Here is a 15,570-nt window from a genome sequence, read left to right as displayed (position 1 = left end):
CAACATATTGAGATGAGGAACTTCAGATCCAGATTTAGGCCATTTGGGAGGGATGAGAGATATAAGACAGGGTCCTGAAAAATGGGCAGGAAAGAAAAATAACAAAGAAAGGAGAACTCAGAAGACGGCAACAAGAGGACACAGACGGAAGGAGCAAGAAATAAGGTAGGACTTGGAAACTGGATGTGGGATTAAGGGAAAGTGAAGCACTGAAGAGGAACAGAGGACATTATTCAAAATAAGGAGCTATCAAAGAAAAAATGGCAATGTGGCAGACGGAAAACATTACACACTGAATAGGAAGGTCAGTAACTGTACAGAAAACTGTGGGGGGATTTATATCACATCACATATTTAAACTAAAAATCTTAGCCCTTCTAGCTCTGTAATGTTTAATGCTACAAAAGATGAATGTTGTATTATCCTGCCTAATAAGGTGTGATCAGAATGGGAGAATGAAAAGCTGTCACACTATACTGTGACATGATAGCTAGAAATAATAGCAATAAAAGAGGCATTAAATTAAGTGGGAAGGATATCAGGAAATGTTAGTAGTGAATATCACTGATAAAGCATTAGATAGCATGATTCATAAAGTAGCGTCCTATTAAGAAGCTATTTTTCAGATTTGCAGTACCAATTAACTCTTCCATGACTCCTTCCCCTCTTCTGTTAATTATTAAAATCTGTCTTTTTAATAAGAAAAGTTAGTTATTTCAGCAGGAGTCGTTTCTCTCCCCATATAGGAATGGCTTTATTATATTAGTGATACGTTTTCAAAGGTATTTCAGCTGGCTACTAAGGTCTCAGGGTTCTTTTTCTTCACCCAGCATTTTTTTTTTTCTCTGAAGGACTTAACTGATCCTTTGCATTCGTTCATTCCTTTGCTGTTTCCCTTTAATAAAGATTTTAAGCTGTGCCCTTCCCATGGAACCCTTTTAGAATTATATTTGCAAATCTGTATCTCAGCTTTGAGTTTCCTAATCTTAAATGTGACATATATTAGATTTCCCAATGTACTTTCATAGGAGTGTTTTTTCAATTGTCTTTATGGTCCATCACTCACAAGTTTTAATGCAAAAAACCCGCTACATTTCTGAAATTTATTATGTTTGGGTTTTAACAGTGCATTGTAAAGCCAGGAATAAATAAACAGGCCTTCCTTTCTGCTTCCTCTATTACCATCTTTTCAATATGTGCAGCCCGATTAGCAAGTAGACATAGACTAGCTTTATTTATTCCTTCATCCCAAGCTTACAGATTTTTAAACTTTTGTTGTAAAGGAGACCCTTTAATATCCTTTTGGATATTTTGATAACTGAAGCTTGGTTCAAGGAACCTTGGTGTTCTCCTCCAAATCCTGGAGGAGGAAGGTGCTCACTCTTACTGTTTACTTTTGTTTCATATATATGTTTACAAGGTATTCCAACACTTCAGTGGAAGCATCCTTATTGTATAATGTCTATCCATTCAGCTTTTATCCTCCATACTGCACAGTTTTTACTTTATAAAAATTCACTTACGCTTTATCATCTTGTCAGATTTCCATTATGCTGGCTGAGCACGCTGTCTCATTTACTGTCACTTCTAATTAGTCCTAAATTTCAACAATCCTCATTTTCCTGCACATCATTTTTCATCCAGAATTTTCTAAATCTTCTGTTGCAGAACAGCTCTGGTCTTTGTATGCTGCAATATGGTAGTTGGGCATGCAAGACATTTTATTAGTGTCTTGCTGTAGTTACTGTCTTTTTGCTTTAATGCATCCTGACCCAAATGTTTTCTGAAATAGTTCCTAACACTGACTGGATGAAGGATTTATGTTAGTGGACATAATAGTTGTTGTTTTTCCTTTGTATCAGTCAAACCATTCTCTGGTTAATTTTGAGTATTTTCGTATGTTCACAGGTGTTGGTGTGTTAAACAATTTATTGTATGCGGTAGGCGGTCATGATGGTCCTTTGGTAAGAAAAAGTGTTGAAGTGTTTGATCCTGTCGCCAGTACATGGAAGCAGGTTGCAGACATGAACATGTGCAGAAGGAATGCAGGTATACGCAACAATTCCTTTAAAATAGTGGTAATATCATTTGGTATAAATGGCAAGTTCCTGGATTTCTGCTGCTTTCATGATGTCACAGAATAGAAACCATGCTTTTATGGAGTGAACAAGCCAATTGCTTATTTTTTTACTGGTTTCCTGTCTTTTTTTAGGTGTTTGTGCTGTAAATGGTCTCTTGTATGTAGTCGGAGGAGATGATGGTTCCTGTAATTTATCAACAGTGGAATATTATAATCCAACAACTGATAAATGGACAGTTGTGTCATCTTGTATGAGTACAGGAAGAAGCTATGCAGGTAATGTGTGTAGGTTTTTTTTTTAACCGACTTTTTACAGTATAACAGCTAGGAGAAGAAATTTGATAAAGTATCCAAAGAAAGTCCTGTCTAAAGTAAAACCGAAGATACTAGAACGGGTATGAAGAATCTGATGGTATGTTTTGAATGATGACTTCAAACAATTATTCACTACAAGGAAAAAAATGGTATTAAACTGTACTCAAGAGGGATTTAGCATGTAAATGGTGAGTCAGAAAGATGATTCTGGTATGACCAGTCCTTTTTTTAACAAGAGATTTGTTTCTCAATCTGTGGAGGTCCAATTCTGAAGTTCTTTGGGATTTGATATTTAGAAAACAAGAGCTATTTCAGGAATCTTTTCCTTCAATAACTGCAGTTTCTCAAATAAGTTATTTCAGTGAATGTTAAGGATCTATTTCACGGAGAACAAAATTAAACCTGAGTAATGGCAAACCTTTTCAAGTCACAGAAACTTTCAGAACTTTGCACTGATTCAGACAACTTTGTCAGAGAGACACTGAGGAAAGTATGAACACTGATGCTGGTGCACAAGTTTTTGATGTTATGCTAGTTGCAGGGTATTATATTAAAACTTGATTTTCACATTCTTGATTTTTTTTCTAAACACTACCTAAAGATTAATGCCTTTTTTTTCCCTCACTCTAGGTGTTACAGTTATTGACAAACCATTATGATCAGTAAAGGGATTTTCAACTTGATTATGCACTAGAAGCAGTCTTCAACAAGTGTATTTGAAGTGACTGAGTATCTAAGCACTTCTCTACTTGTAGCTGCATCTTGAGTCACAGTGGAAGATGTGACTGTCTACAATTACAGATGACAGATGATGAAGATTACTCTAGGTAGAAGCAATGCGTAGGATTATTCTGCAGTTGAGCAGAAGCTGATTGAATTTTTGAAGTCTAGTGGACCATTTCTTTTTTATTGCAAGGTCTTAAAAAAAAAAAAGCCACTTTCATAAGGACTGACTTACGTCAGTCATGACTGAGAAACGGATTGTCAGTGAAGAATGGTGTGTATTCTGGTGAAAGTAAATTTTTGTCTTATTTTTTCCAGAGACTAATAAATATATTTAAAGAAATGAACCGTCAGTCTTCATAGTAGGTATTGAATCCCACCGCAGTAATTCAAGCTGGCATGGGGTAAATGTTTCCTTTTATAAAACTTTTGTTACATAACTCTAATATGTGCATATGTTTGTGTGAGCATAAGTTGCTTTCTATTGAAATACTTCAAAACCTGATTTTACTATTTATAATTTGGCACAGTACTTTGAATATGCCAGTACTATGTTGTAAAACAGAGTTGTATTTTTTGATATGTAACAATGCTTAACACTACTAATTCCCACTGAAGGAGAGATCAGAGAGATGGTATAACAGTTCTTAAACAGGTGTAATTTCAAGATCTTTTTAATAAAAATGTTGTCTGTACTTACAATTTTTTTTTCTGTTCAATTTTGGTCACATTTAGATGTTACTACTTTCTTACCTTTTTATCCAAAAGGTGATTTGGCATGAAAGTAACTGAAAATTTATAATGAATGTATGAAATTGCGTTAAACTTGCATGGTACTAAGGCCTATTTATGCGTGTAACCTTAGCTTCTATTAGCTAATATCTGAATATACTGTATGTGGCCATGCTTATAAAGCAGCTCATTTTTATTTGTTCTTGGATGGCCTCTTTTTAACATGACCAAAGTTATTGTCATATTTGAGACATTTTCTTCAAATAAAAGTTTGTATATTGTTTCCTAATGCCAACAAGTTGCTTAAAACTTGTGTTTCTAATACAAGTCTCAAACCAAATAATCTTGATATCAGTGAAGAGATTTTTTTGGGGGGGGGATGAGGGGGTGGGAAGCTGGTTAGGAACTGGTCATGTAAATATCACTGGTTTGCTGCAGGTTTGTTTCAGTTAGTGAAAGTAGCATCCACCTCTAAGTTCCAGTCAAACTATTTGAGCTGTGAAATTAGTATGATGGTTGAGAATAATGTAATTTTTTAGCAGATGTTGAAATTAAATGGATGATTGCATTTTACTGTTGATATTGTATGACGTGTTGTGGGTTTGGGTACTGGCTTTCACTAGAAACATTTTATTTGAATTGTGTATTTGTAGTATTTGTAGAATTTTACCTGCATGATACCACACTCAATGAATGGGGTTCTGGTCCATTGCTTTACTTAAGCAAGGAAGCCTGCGTGTAGGCAGATGGACACCACCCGTCCCCTCAGCCGCACCCAGCGCTGCAACGGCCCAGGCGACCGTTTCCCTCGTACCGGTTGCCGCCGCCCCGTGGGCCGCGCTCTGACTCCCCTCCTCCTCCTTCGATTTCTCGGCAGCTTCGGCAGCCGGTCACGCCCGGGTCGGCCCTGTGGAGACAGGCGGCGGGTACCGGGGCGGGGGCCCCGCCGCCGGGCTCCGGGGAGCGGCATCGCGTACCAGCCCGAGGGCGAGGCAAGCGCCGCGCCCGCTCCGGTCCCCCCCGCCCGCCTCTGCCCACCTGAGGTACCGGTCTCCTCCTCATCACGTCTTTGACGTCACCCGGCCTCCCTCCCGCCTCATTGGCCGCGCGCCGAGGTCTCACTATCCTCACTCCACCCCTTCAACCAATCGGTCCGCGGGAGCCGCAGCTCCGTCCCGCCCCTCCTCACGCCTGACTCTCCGCCGCTGCCGCCAGCCAGCCAATGGGCGCCGGGCCGGGGGTTGCTGGGCGGCCAATGGGAGGGCGCACTTGAAGAGCCGGCGGCCCGGGCGGTTGTTATTGCTGCGAGGGGCGCTCCCGCCGTTGCTGCTGCTTCCGCCGCGGCCTGAGGGGCCGCCGCTACCACCCAGGTGAGGGGACGCGTGGGGCCCGCCGCCGGGCGAGGCCGGGGGTGGGAGAGAGCGGGCGGTGGTGGCCCGGTGCCGTTGTCGGGGTGCGGGCGCCCGTGCAGGCTGTGCGGCGCCTCCCGGCGGCACCCCCAAACCGCGCGGCTGCGCCACCCCGGGCTGCTCCGGGCGGAGGGCCGAGGGCCGGCTGTGCGCGGGTGCCGCCGGCCGGGCGTCTGCCCCGGGCATTCCCCTCGTCGCCATCGTGGTCCTGCGCGTGGGCGGCGCGTGCCCGCTGCCAGCCGGCGGCGTGTGTCAGGGTCTCTCCGCTTCCTCGCAGGGTCCTCGCAGGGGCTGGACGGGACGGACGGGCCTGATCCAGGCGCAGCCCGGCCGCTGGTCCCGCGGCTAGCCGGCTGCTTTTTCAGGAGGATAAGTAGCCTTACAGCCCAGGAGCTGGCGTTGTAAGCCTCCTTGGCATCTGCTATGATGTATCTATCGTTAATAAAGTGGTATCTGGCAATAAGAAACAGTAGCATCTTGAAGCTGTTGCTACTAAAGAAAAATGGTAACTAATGTTGTTGGTTACCGAGCTTGGTGCATGATTCATGTTGGACCTAGTCTGAGTGTATCAGCTGGGGACTAACCAGCGTCCTCTGGCCTGTGAATTGCGCACACGTTTTAGAGTGGAAGATGGACCTGTTGGGGGGTGTCCAGAGAAGGGCTGTGAAAATGTTCAGAGGGCACATCGCCTAGGGAGGGAGTCTGAGAGAGCTGGGGTTGTTTAGCTGGGAGAAGAGAAGGCTCCAGGAACACCTTACTGCGGCCTTTCACTATATAAGGGGGCTTACATGAAAGAAGAAGAAAGACTTTTTGCCAAGGCCTGTAGCAACAAGGCAAGTGGCAATGGTTTTAAACGAAAAAAGGGTAGGTTTAGGTTGGACATAAGGACGACATTTTCTAGGATGAGGGTGGTGAGATGCTGGAGCAAGTTGCCCGAAGAAGTTGTGGATGCCCCATCACTGGAAGTGTTCAAGGGCTTTCGGCAATCTGATCTAGTGAAAGATGACCCTGCCCATGGCAGGGGGTTGGACTAGATGACCTTTAAAGGTCCAGCCCAAAGCAACAAGCAGCCTAGTCTGTGGAAATGGCCAAAATTCTGGGCACCTGCGGGAATGCTGCCTCTATGCTTTTGGGAGCTGTGATGAAAACTCGTTTACTTATGGAAAGGTGGATTTTCTCAAGCCAGCTGCAGTCGAAAGGCAGTCCACTGTGGTGTTGTAGTTTGCATGGATTCTAGCTCATGGTTGTGAAAGAATGAGGCTGGATAATCAGGATATCATGGTTAATTTAACTTCTAAATCTGATTTGAACCTTTCTGTGCTCTTTTAGTACAGAATACAATTATCCTGCAAAAGACTTGAAATAAAATTGGGTGGTAATTAATATTTCTTTATGCTTTTGCTCCCTTGACCTAATCTCAAAACTTGAGAGCTGTTTACCTCTCAAATTGGCTTGCCTCTCAAACCAATCTTAAGCTTTGTTCTTTTACACTATTCTGTAGAAGCAGAATCTGTCTTTCCCTCCCTTCTCTGTTTTTACTTTAAAACTAGGTAACAACTAAGATAAGTAATGTTTTTTTTCTGAAGATTAACTGCTGTTTATTTGATTTTTCTCAAAATTTGCAGGTTACTTATAGACAACTGTAGAAGAACTGTAATTGTGATGCTTTATGTTTGAACAATGGCAATGAACGACAGCATTAATATCTTGAACTCTGCTTATCTGGCGGTGGAATACATAGACTCTTTCCTGCCTGACAACCCCTTGCAGCAACCATTTAAAAATGCCTGGAATTACATGCTGGATAACTACACAAAGTTCCAGATTGCAACTTGGGGATCACTTATAGTTCATGAAGTTTCATACTTCTTGCTCTGTGTACCTGGATTTGTCTTCCAGTTTATACCGTACATGCAAAAGTATAAAATTCAGCAGGTAAGACAAAGTTGTGAACTATACACTTCCTGATTTGCTTTTGAATATTTGAAGTAGAGCATAAAACTGCGGTATCCTAGCTTCCAATTTATATGACCCCATTTGCTCTATCACTGTGGACCTCCTGGAAGTGATAGAGCAAAATTACAATGTGTGTGAGGAGAGGAAGAGAAGTGGATTTTGGGGAAGGAAGGGAGTTATTTCTGAGGGAAGGTATCGTTTCCACCATGATGGTATAGAGAGAAAAGGGTATGTCAATCTCTATGGTAGCAAAGTTAAATTTTCTCTATGTAAGTTTATGTATCAGCAGGGGAAGGTATAGTAGAATCATAGCATCTGGTGGTAGAGGTGTGTCTTAGTAGTATGAAAGAATTACATGGTGCGCTTATTTAATAGCAAGCGTCTCCTTCAAAGTATATCTATGCATACCCTCTTGAAAGGATTTTGAAGTATTTTAACAATGGAGAAAGCCTAGGATGGACTGCACGCTACTAGTTGGTAGGAAAGGCGCATCCAGTATCTAAAGATGATTGTTTTCCCCCAGTTCCTTGTGATATGAATTAGAAATTTATAATACCAGCTTCTGAAATTATTACAGTAATTGGTAAAATGTCTCCCTGCAAAAACTGGATGTTTCCGAGACAACTTATTTCTTCACAAGCTTGTATCTTCAGCTTCTCTTTGTATTATTTTAGCTGTGGAAATACATTCTGCTATTTTAGCTATGGAAATACAAACTTAGAGTTGTGTTAAACTGTTGAATATGAAATGTTCCTGCTAATTACAAACACTGAAATGACAAGAATAGTTTGGGGCGACTGGCAAAGACAACCTCTGTTAAGAGAGTCTTTAAATTTTACAGAAAGCTAGCTTAGAAAAAACAAGAGGTTTTGATGAAACTGAATCCAATCCTATGTAATTTGTATTGCCTGAGTTAACTTGTATTGTGGGAGGACCTGCTATCCATCTTCCAAGGTGAAGATGAAACTGCCTCCAAAGTAATTTTTGCAGCACTTCAGTTATGTGCAATAGAAGTACATAACACAACTGATTCTTTTTGCTTCTTCTTAGGATAAACCAGAAACATGGGAAAAACAGTGGAAGTGTTTCAAAACACTCCTCTTCAATCACTTTTTCATTCAGCTTCCTCTGATTTGTGGCACCTATTACTTCACAGAGTATTTTAACATCCCGTACGAGTGGGAAGAGATGCCTAGGTGGTAGGTAGATTTTTCTTGTATGTTGATGCTAGTTACATACAGTTGGAGGCAGAATATTTAACAAATAGTGTCTTCAACTCTAATACACAATAATTTTTTGGCGATATGAACAGTGTTCGTTAATCTTGCTTCTGTTGATGCTTAACTGCTATGAGAGCTAATTAGAGCTTTCTAGGTTTTGGTTTTTTTTTTAAATGGCCCCAAATTGTTCTGATACTCGGAAGAAGGGGGGATTAGGAGGGAGTTACGGAAACGAAGCAAGATTCCTCATGTAATGGGTTAAATATTGGACTTTCTGGGGTTTTTTTTAGCCAACATTTTTTGATTCCTCTTAAGTGTTTCTTCCCTCCACCTTGTTTTATATCATAGCAGCAGTGTGTTCCTCAAGAGAGAGAATTGGACCACCTACTTCACATTATCCTTTTTTGCACTAAACTGATAGACTTTTAAACAAATCTGAATTAGTTATAAATGTCGTTTTGTTTGTTTTGGTTTGTTTTTTTTTTTCTTATAGTTGTTCTTTACAACAGAAGCTCATGTTTCTTGGAAATTACTCTCTATCTGGTTTAGATAGCTGATGCAGCTCTATGGTTTTATGTCTACATCTCACGCAGTCTACGGATGTTCTTTATAAACTGTAATATTAAAATGACGGTTTGTTATACTGCGTGCTAATTTACTTCAGCATATCAACAGATGAGCTGATAGATACAAGGACTAATGTGCTTGGCAATTGGTATTTTTAGTATGTTAAAAAGGTCATGTCAATGCACTGTTATTCTATCAGTAATATACATAAATGTTTCCCACTCTTACTAGCATATAACTTTTTTTATCTTTCAAGATTGTGTGTCTGCTGGTATATTCTGTAACTAATAGCTCTTCTCCTTTTTAAAGGTATGTTCTGGTTGCTCAGTGTTTTGGATGTGCAGTGATTGAGGATGCTTGGCACTATTTCCTGCATAGATTGCTGCATCACAAGAGAATATACAAGTATATCCATAAGGTTCACCATGAGTTTGTGGTATGTATTCCTTGATTTTTTTTTTTTTTTAGTGGTTTTTAGTATATGTGGTTTCACACAACTTATTTAAAGGTCTTATTTGAAAGCCTTAATAATTTTGCATCCCTCTGACAGTGGGATAGATGTCTTTTCTTGAGCTCTTTGTCAAGAACAGTCATCCATTTTGTTTCTGAAAATACCTCCTGCAATTTTATTTCATTTAATGGGAATGAAGGGTGGCACTCAACTCTTGAAGTTTGATCGTAGCAGTTGAGCTAGGTGAAAGCAAGCTTTTAAAAGTGTGTTACATGCTTGATTGCTATGGGAGGGGGGGAATGGTGGGTTTCTGATTTTGATTGTTCGTCAATTCTCCGCCACCCAGGGTGTTACCCAGAGCGTACTAATCCCCAGAACACGATCCAGACAGGCGGCTCCTGCACAGCCTGGGTGTGTGTGTGCTATGTGCAGGATATATGATTCAGGAAAGGATTATAGCTTTGGATATTGGCCACTTGAAGCAGTATAGCCAGTGCATCGAGAGCACTGTGCAGCGCAGAGATTTTTTGGGTGGTTCTGCATTTAGCGGTGTTGGAGCTGACCTTGAGCACAAGGTAATGAGCAATGCTTGACTGGAGGTGGCACTGTTCTGAGACAGATAGGGTCCAGCAGTGCTTATACCTTATAGGTGGTATGGCTGTGTTTAGATGGCACTGTCTGTGGATCACGGAAGTCAGTGCTACTGTGTTTGTCTACTGCTGTGTTTCAGTGTATAACCCATACTGTGCCTAAGGTAAACCGCAAGCTACTGGGTCAGGGGTGGTTTATATAGGCTGCAATCATAGAGAAGCTTGATACTGATTGATGCACGCATATGTATTTACATCTGCAGCAGCAGCCGCTGTCTTCCTCTTGCTCTTGGCAGCCCCTCCGGTCTCTAGCAGGAGCAGCTTCTGGCCATTGTTCTTGCGTGGTTAGCAGTTCACACGGAAGTGATGTGTAGGCTAATAGCTGTTTCACTAAAAACCTGCCCTGATACTAAAAGATGATGATTTTAAAATCGCCCTTAAGCTGAAGTGGACTTTTTTTTTCCCTGATAATCAAACTTACAACCTTGAGCATTAGGTTAAATTTTTTTTAATTATTATCTTTCTATGGTGGTCTACTTTTGAAAACTCTCTATGGAATTTCTTTTTTTATAAACCAAATGTAGGACTGGGGGTTGTGTGTGTGTATATATTAAAAAAAAAAAAAACAACACCTATATAAAGAAAACAAAATGTTTTATTTTAATCCCATAATAATATTTGAACAGTAAGACTTTTTCTTAAAAAATTGTCAAAGATGAGGAGGGCTTTTTAATTATTTTTTAAATAAATTTCTAAGTGAATCCTGACTCTGAGAATATTTTGACTTCCTTCTGCTTCCAAGACTGGATGTATAGCAAAGCTGATAGGAGCTTCCCAAACACTTTTAATATTCCTGAAATAATGTTTTGGCCTTGAGTAATGGTAAGCCTAAATGAAAGTTTTCAACTTTTCAACCAGTAGTGAAGTGTTTGGAATCACTAGTGGAATGATAATCCTTATGACCTTGGAATACTTCTGTTTCTATTTTCTCAACAAGGATCTGAACACCTGTGTTAAGGCCCTTGCTCAGTCATTGCCTTTACCCACAACATCATTTTGTTTGTCCTATTGTAGTCTTGTGGGGTGATGGGAAGGGGAGAGTACCACAAAATGGTGATTCTGATTTGGGGGTCTAGAAAATCGAAAATGGTGACTGTTTTCCTGTCTGTTATCTCTTTCTAGTCTCCCTTTGGAATGCAAGCAGAATATGCACATCCTCTGGAAACACTTATCCTTGGAACTGGCTTTTTTATTGGAATTGTTGTTTTCTGTAACCATGTGATTCTTCTGTGGGCATGGGTGATATGTCGCTTGATGGAAACCATTGATGTACACAGGTGAAATCCTTATTGCTTTTTAATAATTGCTTTTTCTCTTCTCCCTAAGTCTGTCTCAAACTTACCTGTCTCTTTTACTGAGCTTTGCTCTTTATTTGGCACTGAAATGCTTTTATGCCTCTTACAAAGAATGACACAATCTGAACAGTTATAGTCTTCTGTTTTGAGGTACTATTAATAGCAAATGTTGCTGATAAAAAGAGTGTACACCGTAGCTACAGCATCTCGAGGAGGGGTTCAGAAGCTAGGTGCCTCATTAGGATGTCTGGCTCTTGATATTTGGTGTACAACTGACCTTATGCATATTAGAACACCAAAAATCAATTGCAAAATATGACATTCCAGCCAAGAGTTCTCTCCATTTAATACTTTGTCAGCCAGTTTTCCCAGACAAGAGAAACTTTAGGCTATACAACTGCTGACTGTCTTTTAAATAAATAAATAAATAGTTTTTAATAATAGTTTTTATTGAATAATTTATTTAAATAATAGTTTTTATTTATTTATTTATGGTAGGTACAAAGGGCAAGACTTCTTGTCTCTGTAGTATAACTGACTTCTTTCAAATTTGGCTCTGAAATGCTAGCACAAATCCCAGTAGGCTTAGTTGGGCTCATCTGCAAATGAGCTTTTCTTTCCTGTGTTCGAGAGGAAGGGGAAAGTCAGTTCATTTTTGAAATGCTAGTATTACACTTGACCTTGTATCTGTAACTATATTACGAAGCATACAGTGTCTTACTGTAAGCTGAGTGTCAACTGTTTTAGTGGAACATGAGCTACTAACCAACTCATCGTACACATCATTGCTGGTTTAGTTATATATTGGTTGTAGACTGAGAAGTATATGTTGTGGCATCATCAAGTAATTGATGCAAAATACGAATCTCCTTTGATGATTATCATTTTAGTTTGTTGTCCAAATGAGGCGTTCATAAAAAATTATCTTCCGCTGTCCCCACTAGGTGGTAGTAAGATGCTTTCCAGTACTACTAAGCAAGAGTTGAAATCCCTCTAAAGCAAACTGTTCTGGTTTTAATATTACTTCAATCGTGTATTTTGAATTTTAAACATTTGAAGAACTTGGAGTAAGCTAAAAATAAGAGTAGGAAGTACTACGATTCTAGTTGATTTGAGATGCTGTTTGATGAGCAGCTGAGCTGATATTCATAGCCTGTCACTAAAAGATAGTGTTATTTCTTGTTCCTCCTTCCTAACGTCACTCTTGAGTCAGTTAAAGCTGCTAAGCCGGCAGGAAGTCGGCCACTGCGATTTTTTAGGTGACTTGCTTAAATTTTTTTGTGTTGCCTAATAAACTGACCTGAAAAGCTCAGCAAGTGGCAAAGCCATTGTGGGATAGTTTACAGAAGCATTTGGCTAGGGTAGAAGGGATCTTGTTTTCCTATTAAGCCAGTGTTACAGTGATTACCTCGGGGCCTTATAATACAAAAAATCTTTTTATTTTATAAAAACAACAAGTTAGTGTCTATATTTTGTGTTTTATATCTGAGAAAACACTTTACTATAGTTGCTTTTTTCCCCCCCTCCCCTGTAGTGGCTATGATGTTCCGCTGAACCCTCTTCATTTGGTGCCTTTCTATGCTGGGGCCCGTTTTCATGATTTCCATCACATGAACTTTATCGGCAATTATGCTTCAACCTTCACGTGGTGGGACAGAATCTTCGGTACAGACTCTCAATTCATTGCCTACAAAGAAAAAGAGAAGAAGCAACAACTCATAACAAAGAAGAAGGCTAACTAAATTTTCAGTGTAAAAATTCTGATGCTAATACTGGTAGTCAACTTTTGCTTTTCTGTAAAGCAAAATAGTGATCGGGTGTTAAGCATAAATCTTGTTCCTTGGCTACTAAGTGGTAGGGAAAAACGGCTAATTACGCTGCAGTATCTTCCTAATGGGAATGCTTTCTATTTTATACGTAAGTACTGCATATATTTTAACTACAGATTTAAAGATGGTGCAAAAACTGAGATGACTTGTGTTTATCCATTTTTTGGGGGGGGGGAAACAAATTCAGTTTTATCTTTACTGTTGCCCACTTTGGATCCAGGTAGAATTATATATGTACACTGAAATTGGACTTAGTATTTTTAAATATATATTCTTAAATTTGTTTTATCAAATAGCAGAACATATTAACTGGTATCAGCACTGTATTATTTAAATATTGTGTAAAAGTTGCTTAAAACCAAAACATCTCTTAACAGGAAGCTTAGACAGGCCATTTGCACACTGAATAATGCGAACTGTTAATAACAGAACACCTGGCTAAACATGGTTAGCAGAGACATTCCTGATCTAGATTTATTATGTTATTTTAGATTACAGGTAAAAATAATAGAAGTTTTTATTTGAAGAAACTGTTTTTTGCTGCTCTTTTGAAGTTGGTCTTTCAGTGTACTTAGCATTTACATTACATTTGTGTGTTGTAATTTGCTGAACTGATTTGTTGCTACATTTGCACTTGTGACTGATGAAATAAATGTGGTTTGGTTTGATGCGTGTATTATACCTTTCATATGTTTTTTAATACAAAGTTGTGATAAAAAACATGTAGGATATAGCGTCTTACTCTGTTCATCTCTAATGAAGAAGCATTATTTCTGGTAGCATGGTCTACAACAGTTCCATCTGTAAACCTTATGGAGACAGCAGTAAGAAATGGAAACGGAGGACATTTTGTAAATTCTGCTGGTTTGTGTTTGGAAGGACTTGGATACGTAGCTACTCAATGTAGCGACAACTTTTGGGCCAAGTGCATTCTCAAGTTAAGCGACATAGAATCTCAAAATCCACTACTTGAGTTGTACTAGTAATAGAAGCAGTAATCTAATATTGTTGAATCTACTCTAAATATTTGTCTGTTGCACAGGAAATAACAGTGGAAGTATTTAAGAAGGGCTTAAACCCTTATAAAGATCTTGCACTTTGTGTTTTAATGTCAGCTGCTCTTCAGACTTCAAATGCCACTTCATCTACCCTATCAATCCTTTAGAGCTGTGTACAGTGTTTTCCTTACTCAAGACCACCTGAATTTTCATGCTGCTTCACATGCAGTCTGGTATAATACTCAAAACAAGCACTCCTGTGAAAGTGCAGATGAGATCAGGCTTCTAACAAAAAACGAAGGTGTTAATGATATTTAGAGTGATTAAAGTATTACTTGAGATGTGGGAGTGGTTCAGATTCCTCTTCTGCATGTGTTTGTAGAAGCTTTTACTTCTCTGTCTGAATCCCTGTTGCAATTTGGTGTTTTTCCTCTTCCCCTTCCCTCTAAAAGGAAATGAAAATACTTGATTGTGGCAGGTGAATGGAAGCTGAAATCTCTGTATTGTTCAGTTTTTAGCGGGGACTGGTACTTAAGACTTCCAGAATCTATATGCACTGCCAGCCTAAACTCTCCATGGTGGAAGCGACCTCTTTAATCAGGTTTCAAAGATGGCCATTTTCCTCTTCGTTTTATCAGCTCCCACTCTCATCCTGCAGCTATCTGCTAGCCTAAAATAGGAGGAGCTTTCAGCGCTTCAGATTTTCCCTGTGCACATGATTCTATTCGCTGGTTCTCAGCCCGCTAACTTGTGCCTATACACCCACTGTCGCAAAATTATGTACAACTGTGAGCCAATTGCTTAAATACTCCAGTAAACGTATTTGTAAAAGCTTGGTGTCTCCTCAGCTCTTGGAGAGCTCAATCAGAACATTAAGAGTTTGATAGGATGACTTACAAAATTACAATGTATATTCCATTCTTCAAGAGGTTTTGAAAATAAGGAATGTAATTTTAACACCTTACTTACGCCATCTTTTTAGGTACAGTGTGTATGGGGTTTTTTTTGTTCTTTTTTCATGACTTGAATCCATATTTTTCTGACACCCATTGCTATTTCAGTTTTTTGGGTTATTTTGCATACATCCTTAGAGTAGAATGTGATCACATCATTGCTTTTGATGCTCTTTCTTTAACAAATGTCTCGAGAATTATGCAAACTGTGCTTTATAAATTTATTTTTTGCTGAAAAAATGTGCCCACTGGACCTCTCTCAACACAGGAACTTGCATTTGAGACCCACAGGCTTGTTTTTGCTGCAGGACTCAAACAGACCTGCATTTTACCACCACCCCACCACCTTTTCAAATGCAGAACCTTGTATTTATTACTGAACATGATGCTGG

General features: G+C 39.7%; 2 protein-coding genes across 4 annotated transcripts in view; both read left to right on the top strand.

The window, feature by feature from the left end:
• The window catches only part of KLHL2 (kelch like family member 2), a 62,265-nt gene extending 57,828 nt beyond the window's left edge, over positions 1-4,437 (top strand). For both annotated transcript variants that reach the window (XM_075149389.1, XM_075149388.1), the window contains 3 exons: positions 1,909-2,049; positions 2,213-2,356; positions 3,026-4,437. In XM_075149389.1, the coding sequence (XP_075005490.1) occupies positions 1,909-2,049; positions 2,213-2,356; positions 3,026-3,054 (314 nt within the window). In that variant the 3' untranslated portion in view covers positions 3,055-4,437. The remainder of the gene's footprint in view (positions 1-1,908; positions 2,050-2,212; positions 2,357-3,025) is intronic.
• A 322-nt stretch (positions 4,438-4,759) lies between these two features.
• On the top strand, positions 4,760-13,895 carry MSMO1 (methylsterol monooxygenase 1). 2 transcript variants are annotated; one of them, XM_075149385.1, is made up of 6 exons: positions 4,760-5,220; positions 6,885-7,194; positions 8,266-8,414; positions 9,312-9,438; positions 11,226-11,380; positions 12,933-13,895. In XM_075149385.1, exons 2-6 carry the CDS (start codon positions 6,940-6,942, stop codon positions 13,138-13,140), a joined length of 894 nt encoding a protein of 297 aa, XP_075005486.1. In that variant the 5' UTR covers positions 4,760-5,220; positions 6,885-6,939; the 3' UTR covers positions 13,141-13,895. The 2 variants fall into 2 exon arrangements, with proteins under 2 accessions (XP_075005486.1, XP_075005488.1); XM_075149387.1 differs by lacking the exon at positions 4,760-5,220 and adding an exon at positions 5,537-5,660.
• Positions 13,896-15,570: the final 1,675 nt, after the last annotated feature.

This window comes from Calonectris borealis, chromosome 4 (genome assembly GCF_964195595.1).
Source record: "Calonectris borealis chromosome 4, bCalBor7.hap1.2, whole genome shotgun sequence".
Lineage (NCBI taxonomy): Eukaryota > Metazoa > Chordata > Aves > Procellariiformes > Procellariidae > Calonectris > Calonectris borealis.
The sequence above is the reverse complement of the archived record's forward strand: the minus strand, read 5'-3'. Positions and strand labels throughout refer to the sequence as shown.